Source organism: Lepisosteus oculatus, chromosome 13, assembly GCF_040954835.1.
Source record: "Lepisosteus oculatus isolate fLepOcu1 chromosome 13, fLepOcu1.hap2, whole genome shotgun sequence".
Classification (NCBI taxonomy): domain Eukaryota; kingdom Metazoa; phylum Chordata; class Actinopteri; order Semionotiformes; family Lepisosteidae; genus Lepisosteus; species Lepisosteus oculatus.
Genome location: NC_090708.1, coordinates 29,971,540 through 29,984,006, shown reverse-complemented (window position 1 = coordinate 29,984,006; position 12,467 = coordinate 29,971,540). Strand labels below are relative to the sequence as shown.

The 12,467-nt window shown below is 34.3% G+C and overlaps 1 protein-coding gene across 1 annotated transcript; it reads left to right on the top strand.

Moving 5' to 3' along the window:
- The first annotated feature begins 469 nt into the window (after positions 1-469).
- On the top strand, positions 470-11,323 carry LOC102697835 (uncharacterized). Its single transcript, XM_015361803.2, has 6 exons — positions 470-556; positions 1,697-2,047; positions 7,699-8,037; positions 9,693-9,824; positions 10,014-10,081; positions 10,691-11,323. The coding sequence occupies exons 1-6, from the start codon at positions 520-522 to the stop codon at positions 10,829-10,831; spliced, it is 1,068 nt and encodes a 355-aa protein (XP_015217289.1). The 5' UTR covers positions 470-519; the 3' UTR covers positions 10,832-11,323.
- The last annotated feature ends 1,144 nt before the right edge of the window (positions 11,324-12,467 follow it).

The following is a 12,467-nucleotide window of genomic DNA, read 5'->3' as shown; positions in this document are numbered from 1 at the left end:
GATCACTAAATGACCATGTGAGTGGGGAAGACCAATGATGAAATAGACTGAGTAGTGTTGTCATGGATGGTCACCAATCAAGTGGCAAAAACGGTATTAAGTAGCGTGGATTAATTGGATGATTGAGTGGACTGATTGGAAGATTGATAGGGACTGGGGTGTACAGACAGACGACCTGAACGTGTTTGAATGTTACTGCTCGTGAGAATGTTGCTTTGTCGAGGAGACTGTGAACTGCCAATTCAAATAAATAAAAATATATTATATTGTAAATAACTTGTACCTAATATCTTCACAGGGTATTTTGATTGATGCATGCTAATCTCATTTTTTTCATTGTCAATTACTGAGAAGTGGGCAGGCTGCCTGTTTCTCAGTTTCTGGATTACATCACCACAGTATGCAAATTAACACCCCAGTGAAATACTACATCACAAGGTGCCTCTACCCTACTGTTAATCTACAAGAATTTTCCATAGTGAGTTTTCAGTTCAAACCAATACTTCAGAAAAACTGGAAATGTTTGGACTTTACTTTCATGTTGTATGTCTCTTCAGTAAGTACAAGCGCTTCTCTTTCCATTACATATTTAATCATTAAATACTTATATACTGTATAGCTTATACACTGCAATAATAAGCATTCAGCTGGGATATTTAATGCAGGTGTCTTTAGGGCATGCAATTCCTGTGATTATTATTTTGTGCTATGTTTACTTTCTTACTACTGTAAATGTAAAGGAATTGTTCTATAATATGCACAGCAGATAGTAACACCGTCAACAAGGATATACTGTATATAACTTTAACAGGCACAGTTGTGTAAATTAAATTATTTATAAATGGCATATATACGTATTTATCATTGACACATAATTGCATACATTACAAAAATAGAACTGTTTTTCTTTACATACCACTACTAATAAAAAACAATTTAATTATATAGTAACATTTGAAAGATCTTTGTATTACCAGTAGCATAAAAAATAAAAGCACAATGCCTTTATTGCTACCTTCATGTTAAAACTTTAATGATATAGAAAGTCAGAATGAACCATTCTGCTCAAATACTAATTCAAGCATTTTTGTACATTTATGTTTTTGTTTGTAAATACCTTAGTACAAACCTTTTAACTGCACATAATGTATTTTTCCATGGTACTCTTTATAGAAATGTTCCTAACAATTACATATGGTAGAGTTTGTATTTTAATTGGTATTTGTTGTTTATTTTTGGAAAACAAAAAAGCTAATTTCAATTGTTTACATACAGTATATAACACTAAGGACTAATTATTCATACTGTATTTAAAATAAAGTATTTGCATTTGTAATTCATTTATTACACTGGTATTCCTTGGGTACATTTTGAATGCATAATAGAACAGAAAACTCATTTTGTCAAATGGTCTGAGACAATTTAATTTATAAACCTTCATATTTATAATAAAATAAATATGAAGGTTGTATGCCAAACTTTGGCAAACGGTAACAAAATATTTACAAATCTATGTTTTCACACTAAAGTTAGGATATTCAGTATATTACAAATATTTGACTACAACCGCATATACAGTATGCTATTCTGTTTTTCAATCAATAATTCTAAAAAAGGTAAATTAACAAAACATTCATTTAGTCTTTTGTGCACTATGACCTATTATAAAATTCATGCTGTCTTGATGATTTTCTAGGTGTGATCTCGGCACATACAGTTTCTCAGTCTCATCCTTCAGTGCTGGTGCAGCTCGGAGACTCTGTAACTCTGAAGTGCACTATCGAACAAGAACAGCTGAGTCAACTGCTCTGGTACAAACAAGTTGTTGGACAGGCTCCAAGGGCCATTTTATCATCGTCAGGTTATGATTCTTCATTAACATTATATAAAGGATTTAGAGATTCACGTTTTGTCATGCAGAAGAATGGAACTTGTTTTAATCTCCACATTTCAAAAGTTAAGTTTTCAGATACTGCTACATATTACTGTGGAACAATAGATTTCACAGAGCTGCAGTTGGGAAATGGAACCTTACTGTTTGTTAAAGGTAAGGAAAGAGATGCTTTTCTTAATGTCGCAATAAAAGAAAATATTATCATAGTCTCATTTTAAAATATAACTTCAATAATATTAAGATTCTTACAAAATGAGATATTAGGTTAATTTTTGACAGTCAACAAAGGTTTCAAATAATAAAATAAAATATTTCCTCCTGTTAACTAATGTAACAGATCTAAAATAATCTGGACATACAGTATGTAGAATTTCACAAGAGATAAATTTAAGTGTCTTTTGCAAAAATGTCTGCTTAGGCTTTTATCTTGTTACACAGTGCCCTTGAAAAATATTGAGACAGCACAGTCATAACTGATGCTACAGAGTTAAACAATTTACAGTAGATTCATTATCATGAGATACATTGTGAGATAAATATGGATGATATATCCAATATAAAATGTTTAATTTTTTGATTAATTCCATGTATAGGTGTAATTATATTTAGAACAAAATCATTGTTTGTGTTCTCCCAGTGATTTTAGGTGCACCTAAGTACTGGGATGCATTTACTTTCATTTTTAGAGTGTAAAAAATAGTATTTGGTTGCACAGTTTTAAGGCAATAACTGTATGTGGTCTGCAATCCATGGAGACCCTACTGTCAACGGAGAAAGGCAAGAGAGCTAAAAGACCCTATGCATAGCGGCGGGGTTTGCCCGGGCTCAGCTGTTCAGGGAATGCCGTATAGAAACCTATGCCCTCAAGTAGCGGATGTGGGGCTACCTGGTGCTAGGCGGGTCTCAGGACATCCAAAGGCAGACTGAAAGACCCGGAAATATATACAGATGCAGCCATTCAAAATGGGTGGGGTATTTCGCGGCATACCCCGGTGGGCGTGTTGCGGTATCACGCAGTATCACTGGGTTAATCGCGTCATTTGACGTCATGCCGGAAAGTATCTGGCATCACCTTGTAAAACCGCCAGGAGGAACCAATAAAGCTTGACCTCTCATGTACAGCATTTGAGCTTTAAAATTTAAACTGTGTATTACAGCATATTAATCATCAGTCATTAAAAAGTTGGTATATTTTATGAAAGCAAGATTGCTCATTTGGACAAAAGTACACAACTTATCTTTATCAGAAATATTTATGCATCAAAGCCTTTACCGAAGATATTACTAATAGAATTAATAATGAATGACTTTGGACAAGCTGTAAACTCAAAGTATAATTTATTTAGCACATTTGTACAAGCACTTGGAATCTGTCCAAGCCCTACTTTGTCAGGCATTTTCTTTTACTGCAACGGACATAAAAACTCCCTTGCTTTTAACAGAGCGTTTCATAATTTCTAACTATGAAAATTATTTAAACTGCGACACTTATCATTCAACCAAAGCTCAAAATATCACAAGGATCCTCAAGAGCACAGCAAAGACTGTATTAAAAGATACTTGTATCAGATACATGAGAATCCAGGCTTTTTTATCAACCCTTTCTTTTCCGTATACAAGATATTATGGAACCACTTCAGAAGGGTGTCTGCCAGTCAGATTCCAGGAATCGGTACTTTAAAGAAAAAATACACACCTGTATTCCATTTCTCCCTAAACATTTTAAGCATCAAAGTCTTTAACTAACATGTGAAATAGCGTGTAAAAAAGTGGTAGTTTTAAGCTTTTCTGCTAATATAATATGGAATCCCGTATCTAAAGAAATTAATAACGATATGATTATATTCGTGTACTGCAACATTTCTTTGAAAAAATAGAATCACAATATTATGGACAATTAATTGACTTTTATATTTCTAAATATCACAACATGATCAAATTTAAGTCATTTTAATAACAATGAATACTCACCTGAAATGGTCAGATTATGAGTGAATAAAAGCATTTTATTAAAAAACGTAATAAAAATTATTTTTTTAATCGCGTATCTAAGGAAATAGCAGTATAACTTTGTTCATGCACAAACTGTGGCAAGTTACATTATTAATTTGGGTGTCTCCTCTTGCCAGAAAGCTCTAAATTGCATTTTGAGTGCGGTTTTTGACTTTTTTTAAATTGCAACTCATAAATAAAGCTGATACTGTTTAGACTTTTAATTATTTTTAACTGTATTACAGCAGCACAATGCACAATGCAACGTAAATCGCTATCTTTTTCTTCTGCGTAATAATGTTCACCTCTCTGTCCAGCAAATTATCAATAATAATATGGCGCCTTTAAAGGTGGCTCCTCAAAGTGCTTTACAGGATAAAAACAATAACAACAATAGTGTTAGGCTGGGCAAATGATTTTTTTATAGAAATACAAAATGAGATATAATGATGTGTTCCGGCTTAGACAATAACGAGTACAACCCCCCTCTCTGCGGGAGTGCTGGCTGTGATTAATTAAACTGGTTTCACAGGTATTTTCAAAGTAGAAGGGGGAAGATTTCCAGCGAAAGACACCTCCCCCCTTCCAAAGGAGTAAAGTACTTACTAGTTAAGAAACCTAGGCTCCTCAATGAAATTGCTTTAACATGCTAATGCGTTGTTGTAACAGTCCGGGTGTGGCAAGCTTCTAATGTCAACCCGACATTTACGGCGAAAGGAACCCTTCTTTCACTGGAAAACAATGAACATATTCTAGCCCTAAATGACTTAATAGCAAATATGGTTTACATAAAAGACATTTTTCCAAGAAAGTTTAGCCTTTGTCACTAATGAAACCACTAAAAAAGACATAAATAAAGAAATCTTAAGATTTTTAAAATACATGACTTTGCTAAAATTTATTTAAAAATAAAAACGATTACAAACGCCAGCGGAGAGAGAGAACAGGGGAAGGATTTTGGTTTTGCATAAGGGGCGGGGCTATGGAAATGAGGTCTATTTGGGAATGTGGAGTTACATGTTCTGTCTGTTTGTGAATTATCGTTTTTGAGTATGGAGTGGTATTGATTTTGTGTAATGCTTTATGTTGAAAATTGAGCTGGATTTTGTTTATGATAAAGAGGATAAACTGGGAGGGGAGGAGGGTTTGGTTTTGCATAAGGGGTGGGATTATGATAATTGGAGCAATTTGAGAGAGTTTTTGGTTTGTATTATGAATAATTAGTACAAGATATTAAGATTTGTTGTTGTTTTGTTGAGATTTAACTCCGCAAGTCTGAGTTCTTGTGTCCGTCCTATCCGAGCCCGAAAGTATTACAATATGTATCTTTATAGCAGTTGGTGTACTGCTTTTTAGTATAGATTACACTTTTCTAAAATGTATTTAAAAATTAAAAATGATTACAATCTTATCTTTCCACGTTTGATCCCAAGATCCCAAGAAAAATAAATCTAAACGGGGAGAAAGCTATGCTGAAATTTTATTAAGATACTTAGAAGACAACGATATCAATTTATGTTGCATTTGTCTGATTGTGAATAAAAAAAACACATATATTTAAACCAGTGTTTGCAATTTAAATCAAAACGCGATTTAAATCAATATAAATGTTTATATTGTAACACATAGGTGACTATTCATTGTTTTTAAAATGACTTAAATTCGATCATGTTGTGATATTTAGAAATATAAATTTGTTTGGTGCGAGTGAGGTTTTATTTAATCTCTGACCCAGGGAAAATGTTTTATTTTTTCAAAGAAATGTTTGTTAAAAAAAAAAGTAATGGCTCCTGTGGGATTCAAACACAGAGCGTGTGATGTCGGAGTCAGGAACCTAACCCACAGCGCCACCGGCAAGGTCACATGCAGAGTGCTGAAAAAGCACTACAGAAATATTATCAACAGACAATGTACTGCGTGTACTATTCTTGTGTTACGGTACATGAATATAATTATATCGTTATTAATTTCTTTAGATATGCGATTCCATATTATATTCCCTTTTAATGAAATTCTAAAAGTATGCTTATTGATTCCGGTATCACGTTAGTTAAAGACTTCGAAGCTTAAAATGTTTAGGGAGAAATGGAATGCTGGTGTGTATTTTTTATTTAAAGTACCGAGACCAGCCATATACTGTATGTTTATGTTCCAAAATTAATATCGTTTATGACCTTCACACGCGTTACAGTATGCTCACAATGCGCGACGCCGTAGCCAATTACCTCCAGTAAGTGTCTGTACCGCGCACTTTGAATGGCTGCATCTGTACTTGTTTTGAGTATCTAATGTAGAAGTTATAACCTAGTTCATTTACAAAACGGTCTAAATAAATGATATACCGAACGTATGTCCTCTTGATATGTGTAACTCTTTGTAACTGAATGAATATATATCTTTTGTATTCTGATAACCCTCACGATAAGATCTATTAGGTTTACATGCATATTCTATGTATTAATATATGTATCCTCATGTATTAGTACCTGTGTGTGCGTTGTTTGAGTTATACTGCAAGGTTGGATTCTAAAGCCATTAAAAGAATCATTTTGTGACTTACTGCTACAATAAATAATTGTCCCAGTAAATGCCCAAACCACTACAGAACTGGTGCCTCGTGAGAGCACACTACACTGTCATGCTCCATAGTGAAGTGCCACTGATTAGTATGGAAGCATTTACTGTCTACTGTAAACTGACAATACCTTATTTTTAAACTTCAGAAGTATTTTTACTGATGCCATGAGCTATGATTAGTTAGTGATGATTAGTTAGTTATATCATCAATAAAGACCAGATCCAGATTTATCCATCTTGAGAGGCAAGAGGTTTAAAACTTCTGAGTTGTAATTCTGTTAACTATTCCATGAGCTACGATTTTAAGATCTTTAGCCCTGCACTCTAGAGATTGCTGGTAATTTCAACAATAGCTGTTTCAGTTGTTTTGCATTTTCACTGTAATTTTTGAGTCATTGACTTTTACTGTACTTCTCTGATTGGAAACTCTATTTCTGATTTGTTTCACTGGGTTCCACATATGCCCAGTTTATGTGTTATGGTTTATTTTAACAATATAAGAAACTACCATATAGTAGTTTGATCCAAGAATTGATTGTGCCATTTCTTTAAATGAGCCAGGAATTGGAAACGTTTGGCGCTATTCTTCCAGATTAAACATTACTTTATTTTCTTTAACATATTTTTGTTTTCATGTTTTGGAATTTACACTCAGATGGCAAAGCCAAAAAAGTTCTTACGATATTCACTGCTTTATAATAACACCAATTACCCAGCAATCACCCTGACCAAAATGAGAACCCTGTCAGCCAATTGTCTCATACTAAAATGCCATCAAAATAAAGTAGTAAAGCACAGTTTGTATAATTGACCCAGGAGGGTAGAATGGAATTGCCTTTATTAAAAATAAAATATTTAGCAGTTATCTTTTTTTCATATGAGAAATAATTTTTAATTACAGTTCATATATTTTATTACAGTTGAGAAAATTCAAAGTTTAGAGTCAATAATTGTCTCACTTTTTAAGGGCACTGTTCTTATACTGGAATCAGAAAAAATGCATATAGATATTTTCTCATAAGTAACTCTTAAAAGTAGATTGATATGGCTTTATTTTGTATTTATTAAAATATCCTAAGAACTGAAAATAAACAAAAAATAATCTGTGGCAATGACACTTGACTGATCTGTTTAATTGTGATGTAATACAGTATGTTCATCCCATAAGCTCTGAATTGTTTTATAATTCAGTATTGAATCTACAGAACTACTGATTTGTTTCTTCCCTGTTGTAGATGCTGAAACCAGTTACAGATCTTTCCATCCCCCTCTGTCTAAATCACTCCAGTCAAAAGACAATATTGATCAGCAGTGTGTGATTTACAGACAGACTCAAACAGGAAACCAGAATGTTTCTTGTTGTGAGCATCTATTTGGACAAGCTGACTCCAGAAATACTTTTATACAAGGGAATGTGTTTCAGAAGAGCTTCGAGGCTGGACTTCCTAGTCAGAGCTCTGTCTATACTCTTCCCAAGAGGAACCTCAGATGCTCAGATGCTGAGACGTACTACAGTACTGTGGCCACATGTGAGGAGATAATTTCTGCAAAAGAAATACAACTTGATAACAAAGGTGATTTATAAAAATGAATAAACAGTGATTTTTTAAAGATGATTATATCACTAAACAAAATAAATAAAGCAAATACAATTATAGTTTACTAATTTGTACAGCATACCTTCATATCAGTGGTTCTCAAACTTTTTGTACCAAGTACCACCCCTGATCATACCAAAGCATCCAAGTAGCACCTCCAAGTCATCTTCTCATAGGAACCAAAGAAAATCTAAATGACCAACATGAGTAACAGACTCTCACACACTTACACACATAATATAAAAATAGTACTGAGCACTTAGATAATTTGGATCGTACTGCCTTGTAGCCGTTTTCTGACGCTTGGTAACACTAGCAGTGCTGAGTGTGTCAGTTTCAGCAGCAGAGCTAGTGTCGGTGTCTGATGTATAATCCTCCTCGTTCCCAACAGGTGCCCGTGATCTATTTTAGCTGGCGTCACTACTCATGGCATCTATTCCTTTCAGCCATGACATAATACTTGATTTTTGTGAAGTATACATTTTTAATCAATTGTTCTGTTGGTGAATGTGGCACTATTGGAGAAATGTTTCCCCATTTCGCCTTAAAAGACAATCAGGAGTCCATTAAATTGTAAAATATTTTTTTTTTATTTAATGCGCATGGGAGCAAAACACACAGAGATGCTAGGTGTATTTTTCTCAAAGTAATTAACCTAGAACAATCCTTAAATATTTTTAGAAATCTATCATGCTTTCCTGTGTTTACAAGATTGGCAGTGTTGCAAAATCACGCACATCCTCCTACCTCCCTATTTGCTAAAGATAACTTATTTTAATACAATTGGTCACTTAGGTTCGTAGTACGTTCTATACAACGGTAAAGAATTACATAGTAGCCCTTGTGTCTACTCAAGTATTAGCGCACATCGACATAGCTGAGCTGTGTATTTGACACACAAACTATTTTTATTAAAAAAGAAAATATGAAAACCTATCTCAAGCTGTCTGAAACTGATTAAGTAAATTACAGATGTAACAATTACATAATATTTCATTATTCAAATTTTAAAACCCAATTTTTCAGTGCACACAACACATTTCCAGGGTAATTTGGCAAACCACCTGGGGGTGCTGTGCGTACCACAGTTTGAGAACCACTGCTTTATATAACAGTTTATACACAACTTTACAAATTATTTATAAATCTTCAGTTGTACCCACTGGTGTTTCTGTCATAAAATTAAAAAAATTAGAGCAGCTCCCCCAATTTAACATATACTGTAGCTACCCATCTGTAAGACTTGTAGAAATAATGGTTGGGTGGGCATTGTTGTCATTCTTATTTAAATTAGCCTGCCTTTAAACTTCATGGATAGTATAGCCACTCCTGTAAACCAGAAAGTTTCCTGTGAAGTCCCTACCCCTAGGTAAAAAACTGAGGAACTATCTGAGCAGGAGTGTTCTCAAGCCCAGTGCTTTCACTAGGATCCAGGGTTAGGATCAAATCGAATACAAAAAACACCTGTTTAAGGATAGAGTCACATGAAAATATATCTGCATTCATACTGCTAAAAAAGACACTGCAGCATATCTTTCCACTATCATCAATGTTTACATTTCCATCAGCATATTTTGACTCCTATACAGTGTATGAACTAATTATTAATTACATTTTTTTATTTTAATCAGTGTACCACAGCTACAATTCTAGGCAGTTCCCAGTGGTCATTGCTTTGGGAGTTCTGAATGGTGTTCTTATAATTATGATCACTGTCCTGACCTACAGACAGTTCCAGTCAGCTAAGTGTGGGAGTTTTGTGGGTAAGCTACATTTATTTCTACCAGAACTACAATTGTTCAGAACACACCATCATATTTTTCTGTGATTTATCCAAAACATATATAAACTAAAAATAAACAGAATGAAAGTTATAGACAACAGTAGTATTATGAAATCAGTTCTGATTCCATTGCTACACATTTCTGTGATCTGTCCTCACTCCTGTACAGAGAGTGACTCTGAAGATGTGGCCCATTCCTCTTCCCAGCATCAAGACACAGACAGCACCCACCACCAGGTATGTCTAATGATCTACTCAAAAATACACCTTTGCCAGTACTTTTAACATCTGTCCATTCATCCAAATATTTAAAACCGATCCATGTGTTACATAACACATTATTTGTTACATTATTAAGTATCAGTTACTTATTATTTTATTAAAAAAGCTTATCAGCACTTTCTTAAATATGTTTTATTTTTCATTATTTCAGTATTCATTATACTGAATAGAAAATGTGTGAGCAATTGTAAGCAGTGCATAAAATAACATAGAAACCTGCTTCCATCAAAGTAGAAAACATGTTGATGGCTCAAGAGCAAACCCAGACAAATCAAATTTGAGTTATACAATGGCTTCCAGACAGGTATTAAGAAAGAACATTTAGGATTTTTAGAAATCATGGAATGTATAAATATTAATTGTATAGGTAGGCAGATTGATTGTAATACTGTAATAAATGTCACTCCAAAATATTACTGTGAGGATATTCTCATATTAGGATAATCTCATATTATTGTAAGGATGTTTTTTGTCTGTTTAAATTAATTTCATCCATGACCTTCACCAACTGCTCAATATGTGGCTTTTAGTTGTTGTACAAAACTATTGAACTCTGTTTTTCAGAATGAGGAAAGTTCATTGACGTATGCTACATTGGAAGTCAAGCACACTGTGAATGGGCATAGGCCAAAGAGAAGAGATGTGAACATGGACACAGTGTACAGTGAAATTGAGTACCGTGAAATTATGATCCACAAGTGCTAATGAAAATATGATTTAAGGAAAAAACGAATAACCAATGTGACATATTATAGCAGGTGTACATTATAAGACATGCATTACTTCTTTACAGCTAACATACTGTACTAGTACTCAACACATGGGCAGCATATGTACAGTGCTGAGAAAAAAGTCTGTAAACCCCTAAGGTTCCTGTTCTTGTATATATTAGACCTAAAATGTAATAACATCTTTATGAAAGTTTTAATAAAAGATTAAAATAATTCAATTATAAATATGACACCAAGGCGCAACTCATTATATAATTTAAAAAAGTGTCCCAACAGTAAAAGCCTTAGATGTACTGTGGTAGCAATGACAACTTTACCCATCCATCTTAGATGGATCCATAGCAGCTTTGAAAATGTATATATTTTAATGCATTTTATCTTGAATTACATGTTTTTTAAAGTTTCAAAGTTTTACATGTGCAAGTGATCTCCAATAAATCCAACCATTAAGTTTGTTTTCACAGCAGTGAAACTTGTAACAAAGAGTTCTTTCAGGACCCTATGCAGACGACACAATCCGGGGAAGAGTGAAGAAAACACGGGGAAAAAAGCATGCAATAGTCCGAAATAAAACATTGGGTGTGTCCATGGTGCGCAGGTGTGCTGGGGGTGAGTCCTGGGCAAATGATCCAAAGCAGAATCCAAAGGGAAATCCAAGGTGAGTCAAATGTTCAAAGACAAACAGAATTAAAAACCGGAACAAAATCCGGTGGAGGCCCGGGGGGAACAAGGGGGGAACGGGACCAGGTGCTCCAGATCCCGGACTCCCTTGGTACGGGAACCAATGCAGAGCCCAGAACAGAGTGAGTGTCTGGCTTTTAGGGTGAAGTGAAAAGGGGGCTGGAACAGGGAGCAGGTGCAAGAGATGAGTAAAAAACAAGGAAGGGCTGGAGCATCCTTAAGAGGAGGGGGTTATGAGCGCGACAAAACTATTTTCTAATAAACCAACAAATTCAGAAAATAGCATGACTGCAATAATACACGTACACAGCACAACATGTAAATTTAAAGGTTTTCCTAGCAAAATCAGATATTACTTGTAAAGTTCTATCACTCTTCCATTGACATTTATCAATTTTGTCCCATTCTTCCTTTCAGAACTGCTTCGGTTTTGTGTCATTTGTATGAACATATCTTTTCAGGTCTTGCTGTAACATTTTCAAGGGGTTTAGGTCTGGACATTAACTTAGCCAATTCAAAATATGAAATTTGTAGATTCTGTGTTTAGATCATTGTCTTGCTTCAAGACCCATTTTTGACTGTATCAGCTGATGGATGGATAGGCTAACATTCTCTAACAGAATTTCCAGATATAATGCCAAATTCATGGTTCCTACAATGTTGGCAAGCCATTCATGCAATATAGCCACAAACCATGATACTCTTACCAACATTCTTATGTTGTTTCATTTGAAGGTACTGTTTGACTTTCATCACACAAAAATTATTTTTCATTTTTGCCAAAATGTTCAGCTTTTCATTCATCAGTCCATTCCTCATCAGGAATTCTTTAGATAATCTTGTGGATTGGCCAGTACTCCTTGGTGATAGAGGACAATATTCTATTTAGAAAGAATTGGTTTCTTCCTCCCATGAAAACCATTCCCTCA